Source organism: Bactrocera oleae, chromosome 5 (assembly GCF_042242935.1).
Source record: "Bactrocera oleae isolate idBacOlea1 chromosome 5, idBacOlea1, whole genome shotgun sequence".
Classification (NCBI taxonomy): domain Eukaryota; kingdom Metazoa; phylum Arthropoda; class Insecta; order Diptera; family Tephritidae; genus Bactrocera; species Bactrocera oleae.
Window position 1 is genome coordinate 73,658,303 of NC_091539.1, and position 20,192 is coordinate 73,678,494.

At 37.0% G+C, this 20,192-nt stretch overlaps 1 protein-coding gene and 1 long non-coding RNA gene across 9 annotated transcripts in view; one reads left to right on the forward strand and one right to left on the reverse strand.

Annotated features, from left to right (window-relative positions):
- LOC118681283 (uncharacterized) overlaps window positions 1-20,192 on the forward strand; it is a 90,746-nt gene that overhangs the window by 6,720 nt on the left and 63,834 nt on the right. Inside the window, exon 1 of one of the 2 annotated variants that reach the window (XR_004976968.2) lies at window positions 17,264-17,351. The exons of the other annotated variant lie outside the window; for it this stretch is intronic. This is a non-coding gene — a long non-coding RNA (uncharacterized lncRNA). Of the gene's footprint in view, window positions 1-17,263; window positions 17,352-20,192 lie in introns of those variants that run through there. 2 annotated transcript variants of the gene reach the window in all.
- Window positions 680-18,404, reverse strand: Pkcdelta (Protein kinase C delta). Of its 7 annotated transcripts, none has more exons than XM_036365155.2 (14): window positions 18,115-18,404; window positions 17,733-18,046; window positions 17,525-17,640; window positions 17,380-17,465; window positions 17,175-17,304; window positions 6,661-6,762; window positions 4,900-4,983; window positions 3,874-4,010; window positions 3,632-3,805; window positions 2,198-2,352; window positions 1,970-2,117; window positions 1,724-1,903; window positions 1,524-1,664; window positions 680-1,463 (listed from the first exon to the last, which is right to left on the reverse strand). In XM_036365155.2, exons 1-14 carry the CDS (start codon window positions 18,238-18,240, stop codon window positions 1,314-1,316), a joined length of 2,043 nt encoding a protein of 680 aa, XP_036221048.1. In that variant the 5' UTR covers window positions 18,241-18,404; the 3' UTR covers window positions 680-1,313. The 7 variants fall into 7 exon arrangements, with proteins under 7 accessions (XP_036221048.1, XP_036221053.1, XP_036221043.2 ...); XM_036365160.2 differs by having other exon boundaries at window positions 18,110-18,400; XM_036365150.2 differs by lacking the exons at window positions 17,175-17,304; window positions 17,380-17,465; window positions 17,525-17,640; window positions 17,733-18,046; window positions 18,115-18,404 and adding exons at window positions 7,989-12,357; window positions 13,315-13,511.

The following is a 20,192-nucleotide window of genomic DNA, read 5'->3' on the forward strand; positions in this document are numbered from 1 at the left end:
TGTAGGTATCTCGTTTTGTAATTACGAATCGTGATCGAAACGTGAGGTGAGACAAAATAACGATTGAAAACAGTTCAAAAAGCTTGTTAAGACGTGGAAGCACATCAATTTCAAGTTCACGGATACTCAGCTGTTTTTCTTTATGCATTCGTTAACATTCCCACATATGTACAGGTATGTATACTCATAAATGGTATATGAGTTTTGCATATGCTTTGCTGTAATTATGTTTGTTATGAATTCAACCAAAAAGCTTTCGTGCATTAATTAACGTATATGTATGTACATATGTATTTCTATATTAAGTATTTATGAGTTTCGAAAAACTATCGTAACAATTATCGATCCCTAAACAAGCTTGTTATGAAATTTACCCCTCTATTTTAATTGATCTCAACGTCATTACGTGAAGAAGAAACATTGCAAGCGCTGAGCTATTTGAAACTCATCGTGTTTCCTCCATCTATTCACAATCCAATCAAATAAAGCAATTTTCTATTGTGTTTGGAAGTTGTTGTTGTTGGAAGTACGGACATATTTTATTCTTAATTCTATTTTTTTCTTATGACAGAAATAGGGAAGGCTCCCAGCAACGGCGATTACTTCTGGATTAGATAGGAGGGTGCTGACGAGGTGGAAAAACGTCAAGCTAAATTCAAGTTTTCGAGAAAAAAGCAAATTGAAAGGTTTAAATTTTTAAAATTTTTATTATTTTTCTTTGGTTCAGTACTTACAAATTAAGTATATTTGTGTGTGTGTAAATACAATAAATCTACCAAGAGATGTGTGTCCATATGTATGCGCAGAAATGATGAGCTTGATTAGCTAAAGCTTCAGCTCGTCGCAACGCAGGATGTGGGACGTTAACCGCAACCCCATTTGTGCGGTCATTCCATACTAAATCTAATCAGAATAACAATAAGGTCTAGAAATAAGTGTGTATCGTAACTACTTAACTTTTAAAAAGACATTGCGATCCGCCTCACAAAAACAATGGTTTTAATTATTAGGCTGGGCACGGTGAGTAGTAAACTTTGTACAGCTGTACTTATTTAATTTTATTTAAATTTCTTATACTAAAATATATTACATCTAATAACCTCGCTTAGTCTAAATTTTTTATTTTTAAATACTGGTGTGAAACTAACTTTGGGTTGTAATCTACTATTTTCGCAATCCCATATAGACTCGTACATCTGTATATGATTTTCGAAGTTCGAAAATTGGGTTTCTGTTCTTATATCATTATTTCAATAAATTATATTGCTGCTTGACTATATGCGAACATACAAATAGTGTGTGTGCGTTTTATCCTAATCTAGAGTTATATGTGGATTGGTATATGTGAAACCCAAGAACGGCTTCTGATCCATTGAATGCAGAATATCCTTTTCGATGGGAGTCAAGCGCACACGCTCTTTTGTGAAAACGCGATCAAAGTATTGAGTATCCAATGGATGTTTCTAAAACGATTAAATGCCTATTAATATGAAACAACTTGATATTTACAATCGAATACTTACCACAAGTGGTTTGTAAGGTGGCGGTAATAGCCGTTTCTCTAGTAGATCCCAATCGATGGGTCTGAAGAATAAGTGCTCGCTTATGTCGCCAGCGGGACTGTATTGAGATCCAATGCGTTTTGTGTAATCCTTTTCAAGGAGCTACAAATAAAATATTTTTGAAATATCTTGCTGGGTGACTTTATTAAGTTGAGACTTACGCCTTTCAAAATACCCGTAGCTTCTGCAGATATGTAAACAGGAAACCAAGGAATCTCATTGCAAATCGACCAGAATAATTCATCCTCATCGCAGCCACTGAACGGCGATTGTCCAATCAACATTTCGTAGAGCAAGACACCAAAGGACCACCAATCCACGTTTTGATTGTACTTTTCGCCCTTTTTATAAAGAAAAATTTGCACATATACACACTTTTGTAATATTTAAAATAATTGTGTTTGTACCTTTATGATTTCGGGCGCCATATAATCAGGTGTACCGCAGAAGCTGTCGGCGGTCTTGTCGAGGTAGATCTGCAATTTACACATGCCGAAGTCGGCAATGCGAACGTGACCTTCAAAGTCTAACAACACGTTGTCCAACTTCAGATCTCTACAGCACATAGAAAATATTATAATAAATTATTTTACTATTCGCTGCGAAAATACTTTAGTAACCAGAATAATCCGTACCTATAAATTATTCCTTTTTTGTGCAGGAACTTCAAGCCTGATATGATTTCGGCTCCGTAAAATCGTGCACGTTCTTCCGGAAACCGACCACTCTCCTGTATGTGGAACATTAGATCGCCACCATTAAGGTACTCCATTACAAAGAACAAATGGCTCTAGAAAAATGGAAGAAACATTTAGAACAAGTATTCACACTTGAAGTGAAGCTACATAAATATTTGATCTTCTAAGTAGTGGTAGTCGCTTAATAGCATTTAAAATTGGTCTGATAAATCAACATTACTATCTTATTAACCTCTGACCTACATTATTAGCACGAAATAGAGCGTGAAATATTTAATTTTGAAATGATTGAAGAATTGAATATGGACATGGATGTAAGCTGGAACTGATTTCAAAAGAGTTTGGCATGATATCATCTGCGTTGAATATGACACAAGTATTTTTTTTATAAAGCTGAATTTTTCTTATCGATGCAATTTTATCAACCAGCGGCAACTTCATGGCTACAAAACCATTACGACACCTTGCGATGCTTGATCAATCGGCAATTTCTCCTCCGCGATGCACGCAATTAATGTCGACATTCACTTTAATCAAATGCCCTGATCCACATTTGAAAATTGACCATCGGTCGCGCTGTCTGCGACTACTCGTTTATTCGAATTCACCTAGCGATGGTCAAACAATGGGCTAAATTTATCATTTCACCTTTCCTCAATCGTTTAATTGATCTATTTGTGGTGGCTGATTTCGCCATGCAGTCGGGGAGGAATAGTGCGGCATGCGACATGCCGGCAGGTGTACGATGTACACTCAATATCTTGTCCGCGCCGCGCTCAGCTGCAAAAATTCGAAATTTCGACTGCATCAGGGTTGATGAGATATCCGAAAATGACAACAGGCACCGTAGCATGTGAATCGACGTACATTTGTAAGTATGTCTAAACACCTGCAGATAAAAACTGAATTTTGGAAAACCGCTTGTTGCACAGCGTAAAACATTAGAAGACATCTACCGTTAGCCCCCTTTATGCGCGTTTATAGCCTCAAAATGCTGCTACATACAATGGAATAGACCAAAAATCTAACAATCTAAGAATAGATGAATGCTCGATGCCAAAGTAAAATGTATGTATGCATGTCGGAAAGTAAAAAAAAATATCATTTGCATGTATGTTTGTAAATGGTGAAAATCAAATTGAATCAGGAACACTTTAAAACATTTGCAATTGAAAAGCAAATGCAAATAGATTTTAGGATAACTGTACTATACTTATAGATAGTATGTACAGGAATATGTGATCGGTATGTGTCAAAACCGCAAATGAATACCGCGAATTTCAATTAAAATAATAAAAATCGGAAACCTTACAAACTGAAGGCCGACATGATGTTCAATTGTTTTCGACTACACGATTGCTTCCTATTTACCTCCGTTTGAAATGTGCAAAACAGGTGACACAGATACGGATGTTTGGTGCCCAATGCCAACACTTTGCGTTCGATTAAGGTTGAATCGACATCGTCATCCTCGAGAACGACATCTTTCTTCAAACACTTGACGGCGTAGTAGTAAGTGGTGTCGCGCAGCTCAGCCAGCAGCACCTGAAATTTACAATGCGGACGAGACGAGTGTTACTTAAGTTTTGTGGAGACATTATTCAATTTAATACCTTGCCGAAACTGCCTTTGCCCAACACAGCTAGAAAGTGGAAATCATCTACGGAGTAGTTTTTGAACCGTGGTATAACGGTAGCTGGCGCTGTGAAACGCCCCAACTTTTGAAATTGGGAATAGGTGTACGACGTTTCTGCAAATAAACTCCAGCGGTCAATAGAATCAAGAAATAATTGGATAACCTGAGATGCCTCATTAGAGATCATCAAAAGTGACTTCCGGGTATAAATTAAGGAAGAGCACATGACAACTCCACAGTCTGTGGTTTAGTGGTTATGTTACTTCGATGGCAAAGTATTAGTAATAGAAAAGTAGCCTCGTCTGCGACCTATGCAAATGTATATATGGTATTTGAATATTTGATTATTTTATAATGCATATCTACATTAAAATCATATTAAAACCCGATTTAATATGAATAAACCTGCTTTAGCTCAAGACGCGACCTGTGAAACGAAACTAATAAGACACTTCTCACATTGAGTCTATCTCCGCTGCAATTAATACCTAAACCAGAGACGCAGTAAACAACAACACATTCTCTCAGAGTCGATGTCATATGCATTAGTATTTTAGTGTGTAGTCCTCGGATTTATTATTATTTAAACGTATACTTACCTTAGTATACATACTAAATACATTAGTACGCACATACAGGTAGATATGTATATGCATTCACTAAATTTAAAACATGCTATCCAAATAAGAATGGGGGGGCATATCACTAATAAAAGCAAATTACATATTGTGTTATTTGTAGAAAGTTAATGAAAAGTAACGTTATTTTTTTGCATAATTGTTGTTTTTTCAACTAAAATAGAAACATTTTCAACACGACTCACACGCCGATCTTCTGGCTGTTTTCTGTACAACGTAATCGACTAACAAACGACTTTATATTACATCAAAACGATATTATATATCCCAATTAGTTGTACTTAGTTTAGTTTGTGCTTAGTAAATTTATAAGTGAGGTTAGTAAAGGAAGTATATCCTAGGGCATATACAGACACATAGCATACCATCTTGTTCCTCGTTGGTTTCGATCGTATATGCTGGATTTGAGCTCGGTGGAGTACTCGACGATTCTCGGGCTTCCCGTGCGCCTACACATTAGATGAATGGAAAATGTATACACTTACGAACTAATGTATATTCTTGTATAATGCCAAAAATGCTAAACACAAAATGAAAACATTAACCTCAACACACCTCATTTGATATATGTACGAAATATGTACATACATACATAAGTATTTATATAGAATTTGGCTAGGACTCTACGGTATGCATTGTCTATGAAAAGAATAAATTATATTTATGAATACTATAAAGTGATATTTATCTATTCTGAACCTTGGAAATAAACGCCATAGAAATTTACTGTCTCACCTCTCTATTGTGGGTAGTTGTCATAAATTATATGATAATTTGTCGGTCTTGACCAGCTGTCAAGCTGTCAATCACTGGTATGTTAGCCAGCCAGTCGTCGAACCACTGAGGTTACTTTTTGCAACCTGAACTAAAAATAGATAGTCTTCACGCGAAAAGTACTAGGTGCCCACAAAAACATAAGGATTATGAATACATTTGAGGCTTGTAGTTAAACTAGATGCGTAATTGGAATGTTTGCTACTAGCTTTACACCTCCGCTTCTCTAGAACAGAGTAATTTCAATCACTCAGGTTTCGCTTCGTTCGAATATTAAGGTTACGAGTTGACTTCGTGGATACAATTATTTATGAAATGTCTTTAGGTATATTTTATTAGGAAACAAAGTTGTTGTAAGGTAATTCCTTACTGAATAAAATACAAAAATAGTAAGAAAGTAATTGTAGTAAAGTTAAAACTATTTGAAACGTATTTCAACATTGTAACGGTGCTCGTAATATGGAATGCAAAATAATACTAATGTATGTATGTATGTAATTTGCGTATAATTCAAACGTATATAATAATGTGTGCAAATACATGTGTAAGATCATAGAAGTGCGTTACAAGAATGTACAAGTGTGCCAAGAATCTGATCGCGATCGGGAGAATACCGTCTCGGTATACCCGAGTTTGTATACATGCAACACTGCCACCGGTGCCATAAAACGGCGATAAATAACAAAAATATTTTTTTAAGTATTTGGGACACTGCACGTAGAAAATCTTCCCACACAAAATATTTTGAGCCGCTAACAATAAGTATATGGACGGCACAATCACCTGACCTGCATGGCCTCAAGCCAATAATGTATCGAACCGTTAGCTAAATATTAGTGTATATAAATGCATTTTGAATACATTTATGTATACATACGTGTGTGTTCTTAAAAATGTTAATCTTAATGTCTTGATGAGTCTAAACAACTCGAAGAAATATACTAAAAAAGTGAAGGAAAAAGCAGCAGCAAACAAAAATGTGAGATGATTTCTAAAATGTAGAAATTCGATCTCTCGGTAATATGTGTGGGTCTCTTGAGCCTCGATTCGTGTGCTTCTACTATAATACTAGCTAGTAATAAGGTCTTAAGCTCTAACTGAAACCAGTAGTATTGAGAAGTGGCATATCCGCATTTAAGTTTAGTAGTAACTAGTTGTCGTTTTAGACTATTGACAAATTTTATATTCAAATGGTAGCCTTTAGTATTCCTCGATGTAATGTCTAACACATATTAGACATGGGTTCCTAACTGATAGTTCTCTGGTTCTCTAGGTGTTTTTGTTTTTAGCATTAATGGATAGAAATCATATTAAATATCCCTTGCACGAAATCCGTTTCAGAAAGCGATTACCTCGCTTCACGCATGCCAAAGCCTCGACGATGAGTTTCTGGTTGACGCCGCATAAGTTGGCCATTAAGTGCTCGCATTTCTTGTGGCAGTTAACATCACATTCTGCAATATGTGGATCAGCCGTTATCGATGTCCATAAGATTAAAAGATTCTATGAGTTTCATGTTTATGTATGTATAATGTATTATTTTTTTCTATAAGAATTTATAAGTGTTCTATGTGGATACTACTTGTATATCATAAAACATTAAAATGAAGCGAAACTTTTTGAGCACATGCAATGTTTTAATGTTTATTGAGTCCTTAAACATTTTATAAACGGATGCAGCTCCGATATACTGCACAAACCTGATGGTGGATCAAGAATCCAAGTTTATCATATGTAAGTAAGAGATGGTTTTCTAGGTCCATCCCCCTTACGTATGTCGGTATGTACCTTAAAATCTAACGTGATGTCTATTGATATAACACCGTTATATTAGCTGACTCTAACCAAATTCAACTCATCAATTTAAAACCTGAATCATTAAGGTATCAAATCCATAAAAATCTTAATCTTGACTTAGCATGTCTCGAAGCGTTCCGAATGTGTGTTTTATATACTTCATAAGGCAGCCAGAATTTCTCGAATTTCTCTTTTATAATGAGTTAATTGTTATTGTGCTGTTAATATATATGAAATAAATGCCAGTCACACCGATAAACAAACCGAACAACAAATGAAACTAAGAACTAACATATCAAGTAAACGAAAGTATCATCCATTTTATCCCTTTACCGAGACGTCCAAATGGACACCTGTGGTTCTATGAATCCAATTCCGTTATGGCTCGTAATATATGAAATTCAATATTTTTTAAATATCAAATTTTCAGCACATGCTATTTAGTAAATAGGAACGCAATTCATTTTATCGTGAGAACAACATACTCGTAATCAATATTAAAACACTGCGAAAATACAAATATTCACACACACCAGCATTCATGTAAACTTGTACACCAATAACGGGAAGGGGGAAAACATGTGTTTGTTGCGGGCAATTCTGGCAACAAATTAATTAAATGTCTCCCATTGACGTATTCGAATATTTCGGCTGAGCTAAAATAAAAGGTACTTTCGAAGTCGATTTCTTCAGCATTTTTTATATATGTACGGATAAACATATACAATATACATACATACATATATGTGGATAGGTATACTCATATACATATATGTACATATATTTGTTTTATACTGTTAGAAGGCTTTGCCAATCGACAGTAACCACCATGCATTTGGACCTTTCTTTAGATGAGTTTGTGTATGTAGGCACGTAGACTTACCAAGCATTTTCTTGGGACTAGATGGCGCTGTGCCGCCTTCAAAACCCGAATCATTGCTGCAGGTACTTAAGCGTATAATAGCGGAATTCTCCTTAGACAAATTGCTGCTGCCTGTGAGCGCTCCACTGGTATTGGTGCTCAAGTCGTCCTCGTACTCCTCGGACGTAGTGCACTCTTCACTGTCTTCGGTTTCCTCACTACCCGACCCGCTCTCCTCACTGTCACCACTCTCATCATCGGAATCCTCGTCAGGATACACTGGTTTTTCACGTTTCCATAGTGGACGCGGTGTCGCGACAAGCGGGTAACGAGGTGCCTCTTCTTTCACGTAACACTTGTTGGAGGGATCGATTTTAATTTTCTTTTGTGGATCAAAACGAGCTTGTTCGGCCTGTTTCTCTTTTTTACGCCGTTGTCGCAGTTTTTTCTTCATGCTTGCACTCAAATTTTGATAATCACAACCGTCCGCACTGGAGTAATTGTATGAACTGTCCTCGTCATCGCTATTTTCCGCAGATGACGGTATGTAGTCTTCTAGATCGGCGTCGACGTCTTGTAAACACTGCGCCAAATTCTGTACTGTTGCGAATTTTGATAAATTATTTGGCGCGTGTGCCTTTTGTTGGGGATTCTTCTTGTCGTCGTCAGCGTCTTCGTGACTTTTGCGGCACGCTACCGATTCTGTAGCGACCACTATTGGCGAGACGATTGCAGCTGTTGAGGTCTCTGGGGATGTGGACGACTTCGTAGACGAGCTAACTGGTAGCTTTGTCGTCGACGATGTAGTTGCAGTAATTGCGACGGCAGCTGTTGTCGCTACTTCGGGTGTGGATGCTATTGTTATGGGCGATGTCGCTGTCACGGTTGTTGTTTTTGGCGATATTTTTGTTTTGGCCACTTTTTCGTTCACATCTTTGTTGATCGTTATTGTTGCCTTTGCCTTTGTTTTTATGTTTTGTGGTGACGTCGTTTTGGTTTTTGTTGGTGACGTCGTAGTCTTTGGGGGTGCTATCGAAATGAATTGATCGGCATTGATGGGTGTCGCCGGCTCACTTCGTGGGGACGCTTTTGATTTGGCAACAGTTGTTGCGATACTTTTTTCTTTTGCTGCTATTGCTTTAGGGGTAGTTTTTGGCTTCGTACCACTAACGGTAGAGGATGTGGACTCAGTTGATTCAAGTGGTACTGTAGTCGTGATAGCTGACAATGCTTCATTTTGTCCCACCACTTTTATTTCCGGCCTACAACTTTCGCCTATTGATGACGTTGTTCTTGCTTCAGTTATTGCGCCGTTTGCTTGTGGTTCATTAACTTCTGGCAATAGTTTAGCCTCCTTCAAATTTCTATTAGCCGATGTTGTGATTGATTTTGGTGTGGTTGATAGTTGTGTTTGTGTTTTCGTAGTTTTTGTGTCGGTTTGGCTAATGAATAATTTCGCTTTATCTATTTTGATGTTGCTTTCGTTGTCGTTCTTCACTAGTGTCGTAAATTTGTTCGGTTGTTGTGCAGGTGACTTGGCGGCTTGCCCAGAATTTATTTTGGTCGCGGCGCTCGTTGCAGTCGTCGCGGCTGTCAAAGAGCTTGTTGTTGGTGTTGTTGCTAAATTTTCGGTTTTACATTTTTGTTCGATTAAAGATTTGTGTGCATTTGCCGTTGAATTTTTAGTAATCGCTTGTTGTTCCGTTTTTCCTAACAAATTCAAGTTATTTTGGCCTTTAGTCACCTTATCAGACATTGTAGATTCTGTAGATTGAGATCTTCCTACCACGCCTTTGTCATTTGCCTTTGCCATATCTTGGTCTGCTTTCTTTAAAGCTTCATTTTTCTGTGCTGTTACGGCAGATTTGATTTCTTTTATATTGCTTACGTCTTCTACAGCTTGGGATTCCAAAAGTTCTTCGCATTTTTGCCATTGGCTCTCAAGTTGCCCCTTCTTTCGGTTTGTCATGTACACTGATTCACGGTTTCCAATTTCGGACCAAAAATCTATTCCGCTGTCTGACTTTTCAATAGGGTTTTGCTTGGTTTCCTTTACTGTTGTTGGCAAAACCTTTGGTAGTTCAATTTTTGAAGGTCTTGTAGTTTCGATCTTTATTTTGATTGGAAGCACAAGCTCTTTTAAATTTGTGCTCTGATTGTCTGATGTGGAATGCAACGAAGCCGTTGTTTCTGAAATGGTCAATTTAGGTGATTCAGGAGATTGGGTGGTGGAACTCGATTCGTCTTTAGAAACATCATTTTGAAACTTCGGACTTACAATTGCTTCTAAGTTATCACGATCTTTATTTGCCCAATATGAGTCTACACTCGAAGGCTCAAATGTGAAAATTTCTGCCGTACTGATAAATGTACCCGTTTTCGTCGGTGATTTTGCTTTGGGCTGTATTTTCGCTTTTGGACTCGCCTGCATAAATCCTTCAGGCAAAGTGACTTCTCTCGATTTCATGATATTTTTTACACTTTTTCTCTTTGGCAATTTAAAGACTTTGTGAATTTCGTGATGTTCTTCAACCGATTCAACATTGAAGGTGAACTTAGGTTTTATTGATGAGTCCTTTCCAGGTGTCGTAGTAGACAATTCATCTTTCTCTTGAAGTACCGGAAGAATAGGAGAATTTTCCACTTCAACGACAGCTGTAATCTTGTGCCTGATCTTTTTTCCTTTTTTCGATGTACGTTTCTTTGTTGATTGGCGATGTCCTTCCTCGGCCGCACTGTCGTGACTATCACGTCTTTCAAGATGAATAAGCTGGAAAGTGCCAGACGCAGACTTTTGTAATTTATTGAGAATTTCTTGTTCTTGTTCTTGAATAAGTGAAGCGCGACGCCTTAGTTCACCTGCGTTGAGGTCATCGTCAATTTTGTCCGACGAAATATCCTCACATATATCATGAAACGTGGGACACTGGGGTATACTTAAACGGCGGATGCTGTTGTTAGTAGAATCCAAATCCATTTCAATTATTACTTCACCAGCAAGGTTGTCTTTTGTTTCATTGTCATCCTTTAATGGAGAGTGCTGGCTCTGAGATTTATTGAGATTATCGGATGAGGCTTCCTGTATAAGATAACGTTCACGAATTAAATCACCTGGTGATTTTTTGGAACTGTTCGTAGGCTCTGTTGCCAATTCTTCAGCCAACTTCTGACGCCAACTAATATGCGTTTCGGTTGGGTGCAATGGCTCTATTGTGGGAAGATCTTTGAATATTTTGGATTTCGGTTCAGGGGAATCGTCTGTACTCGAAGTTGTGGACTTTGTATTACGGTTTCGGTCTTTACTACGTGAGCGAATTGTGGATAAACGAACTACAGGTCGGTCTCTTTTAATAGTGGATGACCTTCCCTTTTTCTCTTGATTTTTCCCCTCTTCCTTATTTCTTTCGCTTTTTTCTTTCTTATTATTTTCTTTGCTATTACGCTTAATTTCATTATCCTGTTTATCATGTTTTTCTTTCTCAAGAACATCCCTGTGATGCGGATATCGCTTTGAAGATACATCGATATCTGCCGTATTGATAGGTATCGGGCGGGGTGGTACATATTTTGTAGTAGTTGCCGAGGTGGCTGCGTAGGGAAATATTTTCGGCGATTGTATTCGTGTTAACGGTAAAATGCCTCCGTGTCTGGAACTAATGAGGGGAGAAGTTTCGGTGATGGTTGACAACTTTGGTTGATACCGGGATGCCAAGCTGTGTGTTGAGGTGTAAGTCGGAGACCGCGGCGGCGTCAAAGGCAGTGTATAGCTACCACCAAACGTGCGATTGTAAGTGGAGGAGTACGGGGCGTAGGAACTGCTCGAAGAGCTAGTGCCATATAGGCCCGGGGTGTAGTAAGGGGCATAGAGTTGACTGCTACCGCTGCTATAATAATAGCTTTGATCTGTATAGAGTGGCATGGCGTAGTGTCGAATGAACGGACTTTATTCGAATTATTTCACCACACAAACCGATATGCAATTTTCGTATATTAAACTATGAATATCGTTTGTAAATTATATATATTGCTTCTTTTTGACACTTTTATTGGGGTATTTGCACACTTTTAAATTTATTTTATTCTGGATTGTTTGTCCTAGTACAAATGGGTTTATTTTTAGCATCACCTCGGGAAACGCGCGACAGAGCTCTCACGTTCGACTGCGACGTTGACTTTCGTCATTTTCCGAAGATGTGTGTATTTTGCTTAGAAAGTTTACTAAATATTTCCGATATATTACTTGCTTGTTTTTGTTTTATTTCGTTTCTTATGGTTTTTTTTTTCAACAAAAGATTACTTTCTCTCGATCATGGAATCCTTACGCAGTCACAATCACACACACAATCATATGTTGTGCGATTAATAAAATTCTTTGTTCTTTTTTCGAAGGCTTTAAATTATACTTGCCGGAAGATATGAACATTTATTATGTCCATTATTTTACGGCATTCACGTGTGCCAAATGTGTGCCTTTACTGTTCCTCTGGCGCTGTGAGTCACTTTCGCTTTTATAGTTGTGCAATGTGCCGTTTTAATTGCAGATATTTTGGTACTATACAAAATAATTAGATTTTTATAGGTCCAAATAGTGAATTTTTGACAGGTGAGGCCAAACTACAATCTAATTTGAGTCGCTTGTGACCTGTTGTATCAAAGATCACGGATTAATTATTAAGAATAATTTATGAGAATTTTAGTCATATTCGAAGAATGCTTATGAATGCGTAATTTGTTAAGGAATTAAAAAGATTAAAAATTAATATAATATAAAAACATAACCTCGAACCTCCATGAACTCAGTGTTTATTTGCACACATTCGCAATAACGGGACTTTTTTCGGAACTCAGTGTTTATTTGCACACATTCGCAATAACGGGACTTTTTTCGGAATTTTTGATAAAATATTGATTGCCATTTGTGCTTTTATGAGTTTTCTTTTGATTACAAACATTCTCTTTTCTGAGAACACCGGTGAAAAAAGTACTATTTCAAATCATTCAGAACGCATATGTTTATTTAAAATTAAATTAATAATAAACAAAAGTTGCAAAAATTAAACTAATATACAGACATATTTTTATATTTTTTACTATTTCTATCCACATAAGTGCTAACTAAAAAATGGCGCAAGAGCTTAGGACACTAGCCGATATTGTGGTGAATGACGTAAGAGGTTCTCTACAATTTTCAAGTGTTTTCTTCAAGCATTTCAACTTAAATTAATTTTAGAAGATTCACTTCTTCAGAATTATGCAGTCAATGTAGCCTTTGAAGTTTCGAGATACGCGAATCAAGTTAATTAATTTTAAACACAACGCTAGAGGAATGAATAATTACAACACATACACAGATGCACAAACAAACACACGGGTATGAATATGGGCTAAGTATTTAGTATTACGCGATTATTAGAATTTTCCAATGCTAGAGCGAACCGCGAACCGCTTGGCAGGAAGCTGCCACAATAACTGCGCTGGCCGTCGAGGCTTTCCTGGTGCTGGGCCGTTCGTGCTCGAGAGATCGCCTTCGACACATCGACAACGCGGCCGCCAGACGCACTCAGCAACCCAGCTGGCACACACGGCGCAGCGTTAAATGAATGTTCCAAGATGCGAAAATACGCAAATACATTTTTCTTCGAGCATTTCATTTTGCCTATCGGAACGTGTGTGTGTCTATATACATTTTTGAATACATGCTTATGAACAATACATAAGCACAAGCACACATAGGTGGCTGGGAAAATTAGCCTAAACGCTTTATAAATGGCATACACTCACGGTGCTCCGACGTTACGTTTGCGGTGCGCTAGCAGGAATCACCGGTGTGGTCGATGGCGAGGAGGCGGCGCGGCGAACCCAACGCGTAGTGGTTGTGGTAAAACGAGGGAGAAAACGGAAAATATTGTTTACTAATAAGCATACATGTTCCTCTTTGCTAACTCGTGACTTGTCGTCTCTCGAAGATGAATTTGCAATATATATTCACATATTATATATATGTATGTATGTACATGCTTAAAAATGCGCCGCTCTCAGCTACGCTAAAAGCTACAGCCAGTGCTTTAGTGGCCTTAGTAATATTTGATCTGCCATCGCCAACAGCCTCAAATATTGTTTGGTACCAAAGTAAGCTCATAATAAGGATTGTGATGCTCGCGTCGCAACACCGAAAATATGCTGAGAATTCGTTAATAATTTGCAGTTGGCCGGCTTCTTCAGAAACTATCGCAGCCGTGTAATGTGAACGTCAGCGTCACTGTGACGTCTAAGAATAACCAATCGTGTGCTGCATTCGATTTAGATCACCGGCCGCACCTCGCCGTTCGCCTCGTCCACTGACTTGACGGCAATTATGCCAATCTAAACACACCCACATACACATACGTGCACACATAAACTAACTTACAGCTAACAGTGACGTCCAATTTTCTTCGTTACCGATAGGTGGATCGAAGATACGACGAGATTTTGCATGTTGTGGGTATAAACATACATATATATGTACATGGATTGTCATGGCGATGACGATGGTGATCACGACATAGAATGTTAATGAAATGATAAATTAAGCAATATAACAATATGATATAAATTCTCCGTTGACTCGCCTCTGTGCATGGTGGCATGCCATGGAAGTAACGGCGAGTTCGCGCGTTCATTGTGTTGTTGAAAAAGCCAAATGATGGTTTTGTCGACAAACGTACATATATACAAGTATTATATAAACATACATACGAGCGAATCGTCGCGGAGTTGACAAAATTTGTTTCAATTGACAATTTCGTCTATCTTTTTACTGTTTTCGCAATGCCTTGTCGTTGAAATATGACTTATGCTCTTCTGAAGAACTGCGATTTTCGATTTTTCTGCATTTTCATAAGGTCGCATTTACATATGTATGTATATAAAATGGGCTAGATCGAAAAACTATAAAATAATGATAATAAGTAAACATATAGAAGCTCTATATGGAGTGTGCTTAGAACTCATAGAAGTTATTAAAGATTTCATATGAATGGCAATTTAATATAAATTGTATAATTTAATACCATATACACTCGCCAGAAAAAGTCTGCGTACACGCTAAAATCTTATTATCTTTTGTTAAAAACTATTTTTTATATAATAAATATTAGATTAAAATCACATTAAGTGATTTATTACTAGTCTGTTGCATAGTCCCATAGAATTTAGAGCAGGGAAAATCTGGTACCATAGTTTTATCGATAAATTTTCACAAAGTTGTCATTTCGCAATGGGAACTCTTCGCGTAAAAACCAAGAGTAAAAGTGTTCGAAACTTATAGTTTTACTTGTTTTCGTAAAAGTAGCAATTTTAAAAGATTTCTGTTCTATTCAGTTTGTGATTAAATTTAGAACGTCAAATCTCGACTAAAAGAAAAGAAATAAGCCCCTCTGAAACGGAAATAATGGTTAAACTTTTTGAAGAAGGAAAAAAATACCCTGAAATCGGTTGAATGGTTGGAAGAACACATTCTTTGATACAAAGAGTAATAAAAAAATTACAAACATACCGGCGATTTGTATCTCTACGTGTCCAGGGCGGCCAAAAATCCTAGCATAGCGTGAAACTCGTAACGTTTTGCAAAGGGTGAAGCACAGCCTTCGACTTACTGCATCCAAAATCGATCAAAATGTTAAGAAGCATTTTAAGAAATCCCTCTGCACTGATACCATTCGCAAAATTAAAAAAAAAAAAACAGGGTTTTACGGTCAAGTCGCACCCCGGGAGTTTTGGCAGAAAGCTATTTTTTCCGATGAGAGCATGTTTTATTTGTGTCTTTGGAATTAGGGGCGTAAAATTTTATGGCGGAAAACGGGTACGGCACTCGATAAGGAAAACTTGATGCATACTGTGAAGAGTTGTGGTGAAGAAGCAATGATAGCACACATAGTTAAGCTTTAGTTACTTTGCAACGTTCCCAAACAGCTTCAAACACCACCAGAATCATCAGATTTTAATCCTAAATAGCGCATATGAGATTTACTGGTATGTAAAATCCGCCAACACATAATTACCTCAAAGGATATGCTCAGAAACCTCTAAGCTTGTATATTCCATGCCAAAACCCTTAGCGGAAGTTTTTTGTAACAAGTAGATTACTATGGTTTTAACCATAAGTATGGAGTTCATAGATTAGACTACTATGTATAAATGGAGATTGTGAAGCTGTTTGTCAAATATTTTGCTTGAACTCACATCCTATCACAGACGTAGTTTTATTCGTATTTTATTTAATTAATTTAAATTTAATTTCTCCCTCATTATATAAGTGTTCTTCAATTTTTATTAAATATTTATTTTAGTTATTCTAATTTTCCTTAGTTTGCATGCTAAAGAACATTTGCTGTTCCTTTATAAGGTGGTGAAAATTTACTTGGTTTCTGCTTAGAGTGGTGTAGTTTGTTGAATTCGATTATCATGAAGGGAAGGTACCTTTTGGACGTGGTGCAATTGAACTTTCGAATTTGCACAATTTCGATGTTCCCTTTTAATAGTTTACATTTTAGCACAATAACATTTGCGCCTTCTCTATTTATTAATATTCTTTGAATTTACATTCGCTAAAGAAAAATTATAAAAACAAATTAATTTACGTTCTCTGTTTTAGCCCAAATTCAGAGAACTTATATCAGAGAACGTAAATGAATAGAGAAGGAGCAAATGTTAAATGAAATCTTTTTGAGTACTAATTTGTAGTTCCGGATGAGGGAACATCGAAAAATATAACTTCGAAAAAGAAAAATACACCACGCAATGTGCGAAATGCTATAAATAGACACAACGAATATTCCTAAATGAAAAATCGTTGCGCATACCTATTTAGATTTATGTTTTCAATTTCTATATGACAAATTTATATTTATGAAAAGCCTTTTGAATTAAAAATGAGTATTCATTTACGTTCTCTGATTTTAGTACAGCCAACATTTGCTCCTTCTCTATTCATTTACGTTCTCTGTCAAAACACACAATTACGATATTAATTCGGTGCTCTGCTTATAAAGGTTTGTGTCTAGAATAAGACGGTTGTCTGCACTAGTTGCCGCTAAACGGCGCGTACATCGGAACTGACGTCTAGTTATTATTTATCAATTGACACTTATTCAATGTGTGTTGTAAAAGTTTCGCTTCCGGACAAAAATTACACTAAATTGCTTTTAAAAGTGCAACGATACTCACCTTCGCATTTGAGGCCCTGTATGAAGAAACCGGCCATGAGGGAACCGCAATGATCACAAAAAGTAGGCGACATGAAAGTGTACGGCTTGAAACGGTGCGGCATGTCGATCTTGAAGCGTTCGCGCAGCAGCTACAATATTGGAAAAGAACAATTTTGTGAGTTAAGGAGGAAGATGTGTGAGTACAACATGAGCGTTTCACTTACTATTGTGCTGGCCGAATTAAAGACAGAGCCAGAGCATTTGCTTAGAAGCTTCTCGTGACACTTCTTATGCACAGCCGTTTGACATGCTGCAGATGTTACGAACGATATTAGAAGAGTTCATGGTTTTGAAATCTGATTTGCTTACTTATACATTGATAGCCCTTCTTTCCGAATCCCCACACGAATAGATTACAAAATGCGCAGAACGTCGGCTGTCGAAAGAATTTCGCCACAAATCTATGGCCATTGTAATCGTGAGTTCTAGGAACAAATGAAGTAAAATTGAAGGCATGAAAGTTGGTTTATGAATTGGTAGACAATTTTCGATCACGAAGTATATAATACGATCTTACTTGAGCTGTTTGATGGCGCCGCGCCGATTTGTGATGCTACGTGGCCGCGTTCGTCTGTCTGTACAATCACCGACAGTGCTGTGGTCCATTTCATGCTCGTAAAATTGAGTATAGGCTTTTTCTTTAGAGTGTTGACTGGGCAGTTCATAGGAATGCGACTTGTGATTACTAAAATTGCTGCGATCACTGTAATATTCGCGATCCCGATCCCTATCCCTATCTCTGTCTCTGTCTCGGTCTTTATCCCAACCCCTATTCCTCTCCCAATCATGGACACGACCATTCCCTCTGGGCGGCGATTGTTTGTAGTGTGTCTGCAAGAAGAGAGTGAATCTTTTATAAATTTCAATTGCAGAGTTTGGTGCTTCGGCAAATACTTTACATCCCATTCATATTGGTGTTGCTGTTGTAGATTGTGGTGCTTATGTGAGGAGCGCGTTTGCGCCTTTTGATTGCTGTTGTGGCCACTGGCCTTAGGTTTGCGCACTTGCGCGCGTGTGAACATCATCTCTGCGCCGTTGGTGTTGTCTTTATTGGAGGATCAGTTTGTGAGAGAAACCTCCAATTTCAACAAATAAAGGTTTATTTAATTTTTTTTTAATACAATGACATTTGTTATTGGTTATGTTTCCAATAAGCAATTTGTTCGACCACTTTCTCCAGCGATCTGATGAACATATGTACATACATACATATATGTCAATTGTTAAAGAGGGAAATCTTAAACAAACATAACGTTATCGAATGACAATATATATTCCTATAATAATTATTTCGTTCAAGAAGGCATTGTGAAACCTTCCTTTGGAGTGGTCTATTTATTTATTGCAAATTTCTTAATTTTTACAATCTTTACAGATTCGCAGTGGTCTGTTGCTACAGAGCATAATAGCTTTGTTCACCTAACGGTTGTTTGTATCACCTAAAATTAATCGAGTTAGATATAGGGTTATATATCTCTGGGATGGTATGAGATGACTTCATAGAAAGCGCGTTCAAAATTGGACAGTGGGCGTGACACCGACCACTTTTAGGTGAAAACCAATCTCTGCTTAACCGATTTCAACCAAATTCGGTGCATAACTTATGCATAATATAACATTCTTCTCATACCTATTTCTATGTTATAGTGTGAAAATGAGCGAAATCGGATTAACACCACGCCAATTTCTCATATAACACTATTTTAGCTTCCATCTGATTCTCTCACAATCCGCAATGTAAATTAAGCAAAAATGATTGTATCGGGGTAAAACTTTGCGTGAATAATGCGTTTAAATTATGCCACCTTGTGACCAAAAATTGTCTAAATCGAATCAAAACTGTCCAAGCCCCTAGGAACTGTATATGGTAACCTCAGTGCCTATAGTTGACTTTCTACCGAAAATATCGGTCAATGTGTAAGATATATAATAAAAATTCATATAATAAAATAAATAGATAATATATAAACTCTCGATAATAGTATGTCTTTGTGTCAAAAATTGGTTGAATCTGATCAATACTTCCTTATTAGTTATTTCTCAAGCTTTGATCCTTTCAAGTTGCGAGAACTTAGAACTTCTTTACTTGTTTGAGTTTTGCAAAGCAATATATCATATAACATATAGATTGGAGCTTTAAAATTGGCGATCAACGCTGGATGGAAGACAAGCCCATCTAGGCAGTCTCTTTGGAAGCTCTTCGCATTAGAGCTTAGACTTCTCTTAAGTCTACCGACTGAAATCAATTCATTTGATACATATATGGTTGCAAGGGAAGGTGTGGACCCAAGTCATTAATTATGGTGCCGAGTCGCATTATATCAGCTTTAATATTTTCAGATAATTTTGCAATGGCACAAAAAAAAACACACGAAAAAAATATGGAACATCTGCAAAGTTTGCTAATCAAAACTCGTGTCAATTTTCGTGCACTGAAATTTAGCAAAATAATTGCAACCCTGTGCCAGCTGTCATATTACAAATTCATGCATACACTCCGCCGATGTTTTGTTAAGAAAGATACGTTTTATATAACTTTTTGCATTTTAGTTTCATTTCACCATTTGGCTATATTAAAATCAACCTATGTGTATTTGTGGCATAAACTTAATAAAAGAGACTTGATATAATATAGTATTAATTATATGAGAAAAAAGCTAACCAGGTTGAAAATAATGTCTAGACCGATTTCATTAAACTAAAACCTCATTGGGCTAAACCTCATTATTTTTAAGACATTTTGTAAATATCATTTTGTTAAAATATCGGACATGATTTAGAGTCAGGTGGAACGTCGGAAGTCTTTATATCAGATATATTGAAGTTAGGAGAAGTCAGTATTAACTTTTTATATTACTGAAGTATACTGGAGAATCTGTTTTCATGCAATTCTAAGAATAAAGTCTGCTACAATAACGAAAATTTCCACATGATTCTGGGGTAATTCGTGGACCGATTTCACACATTTTCGTATGGA

What these genes read in the sequence shown, in the direction of transcription:
- Pkcdelta (XM_036365150.2), bottom strand. Translation starts at nt 11,886, where the DNA reads ATGCCACTCTATACAGATCAAAGCTATTATTATAGCAGCGGTAGCAGT. An exon ending in GCAAAGGCAGTTTCGGCAAG is followed by an intron (nt 3,806 to 3,873) that starts GTATTAAATTGA and finishes TGTAAATTTCAG; the next exon opens with GTGCTGCTGGCTGAGCTGCG. An exon ending in AAAAAAGGAATAATTTATAG is followed by an intron (nt 2,118 to 2,197) that starts GTACGGATTATT and finishes TATGTGCTGTAG; the next exon opens with AGATCTGAAGTTGGACAACG.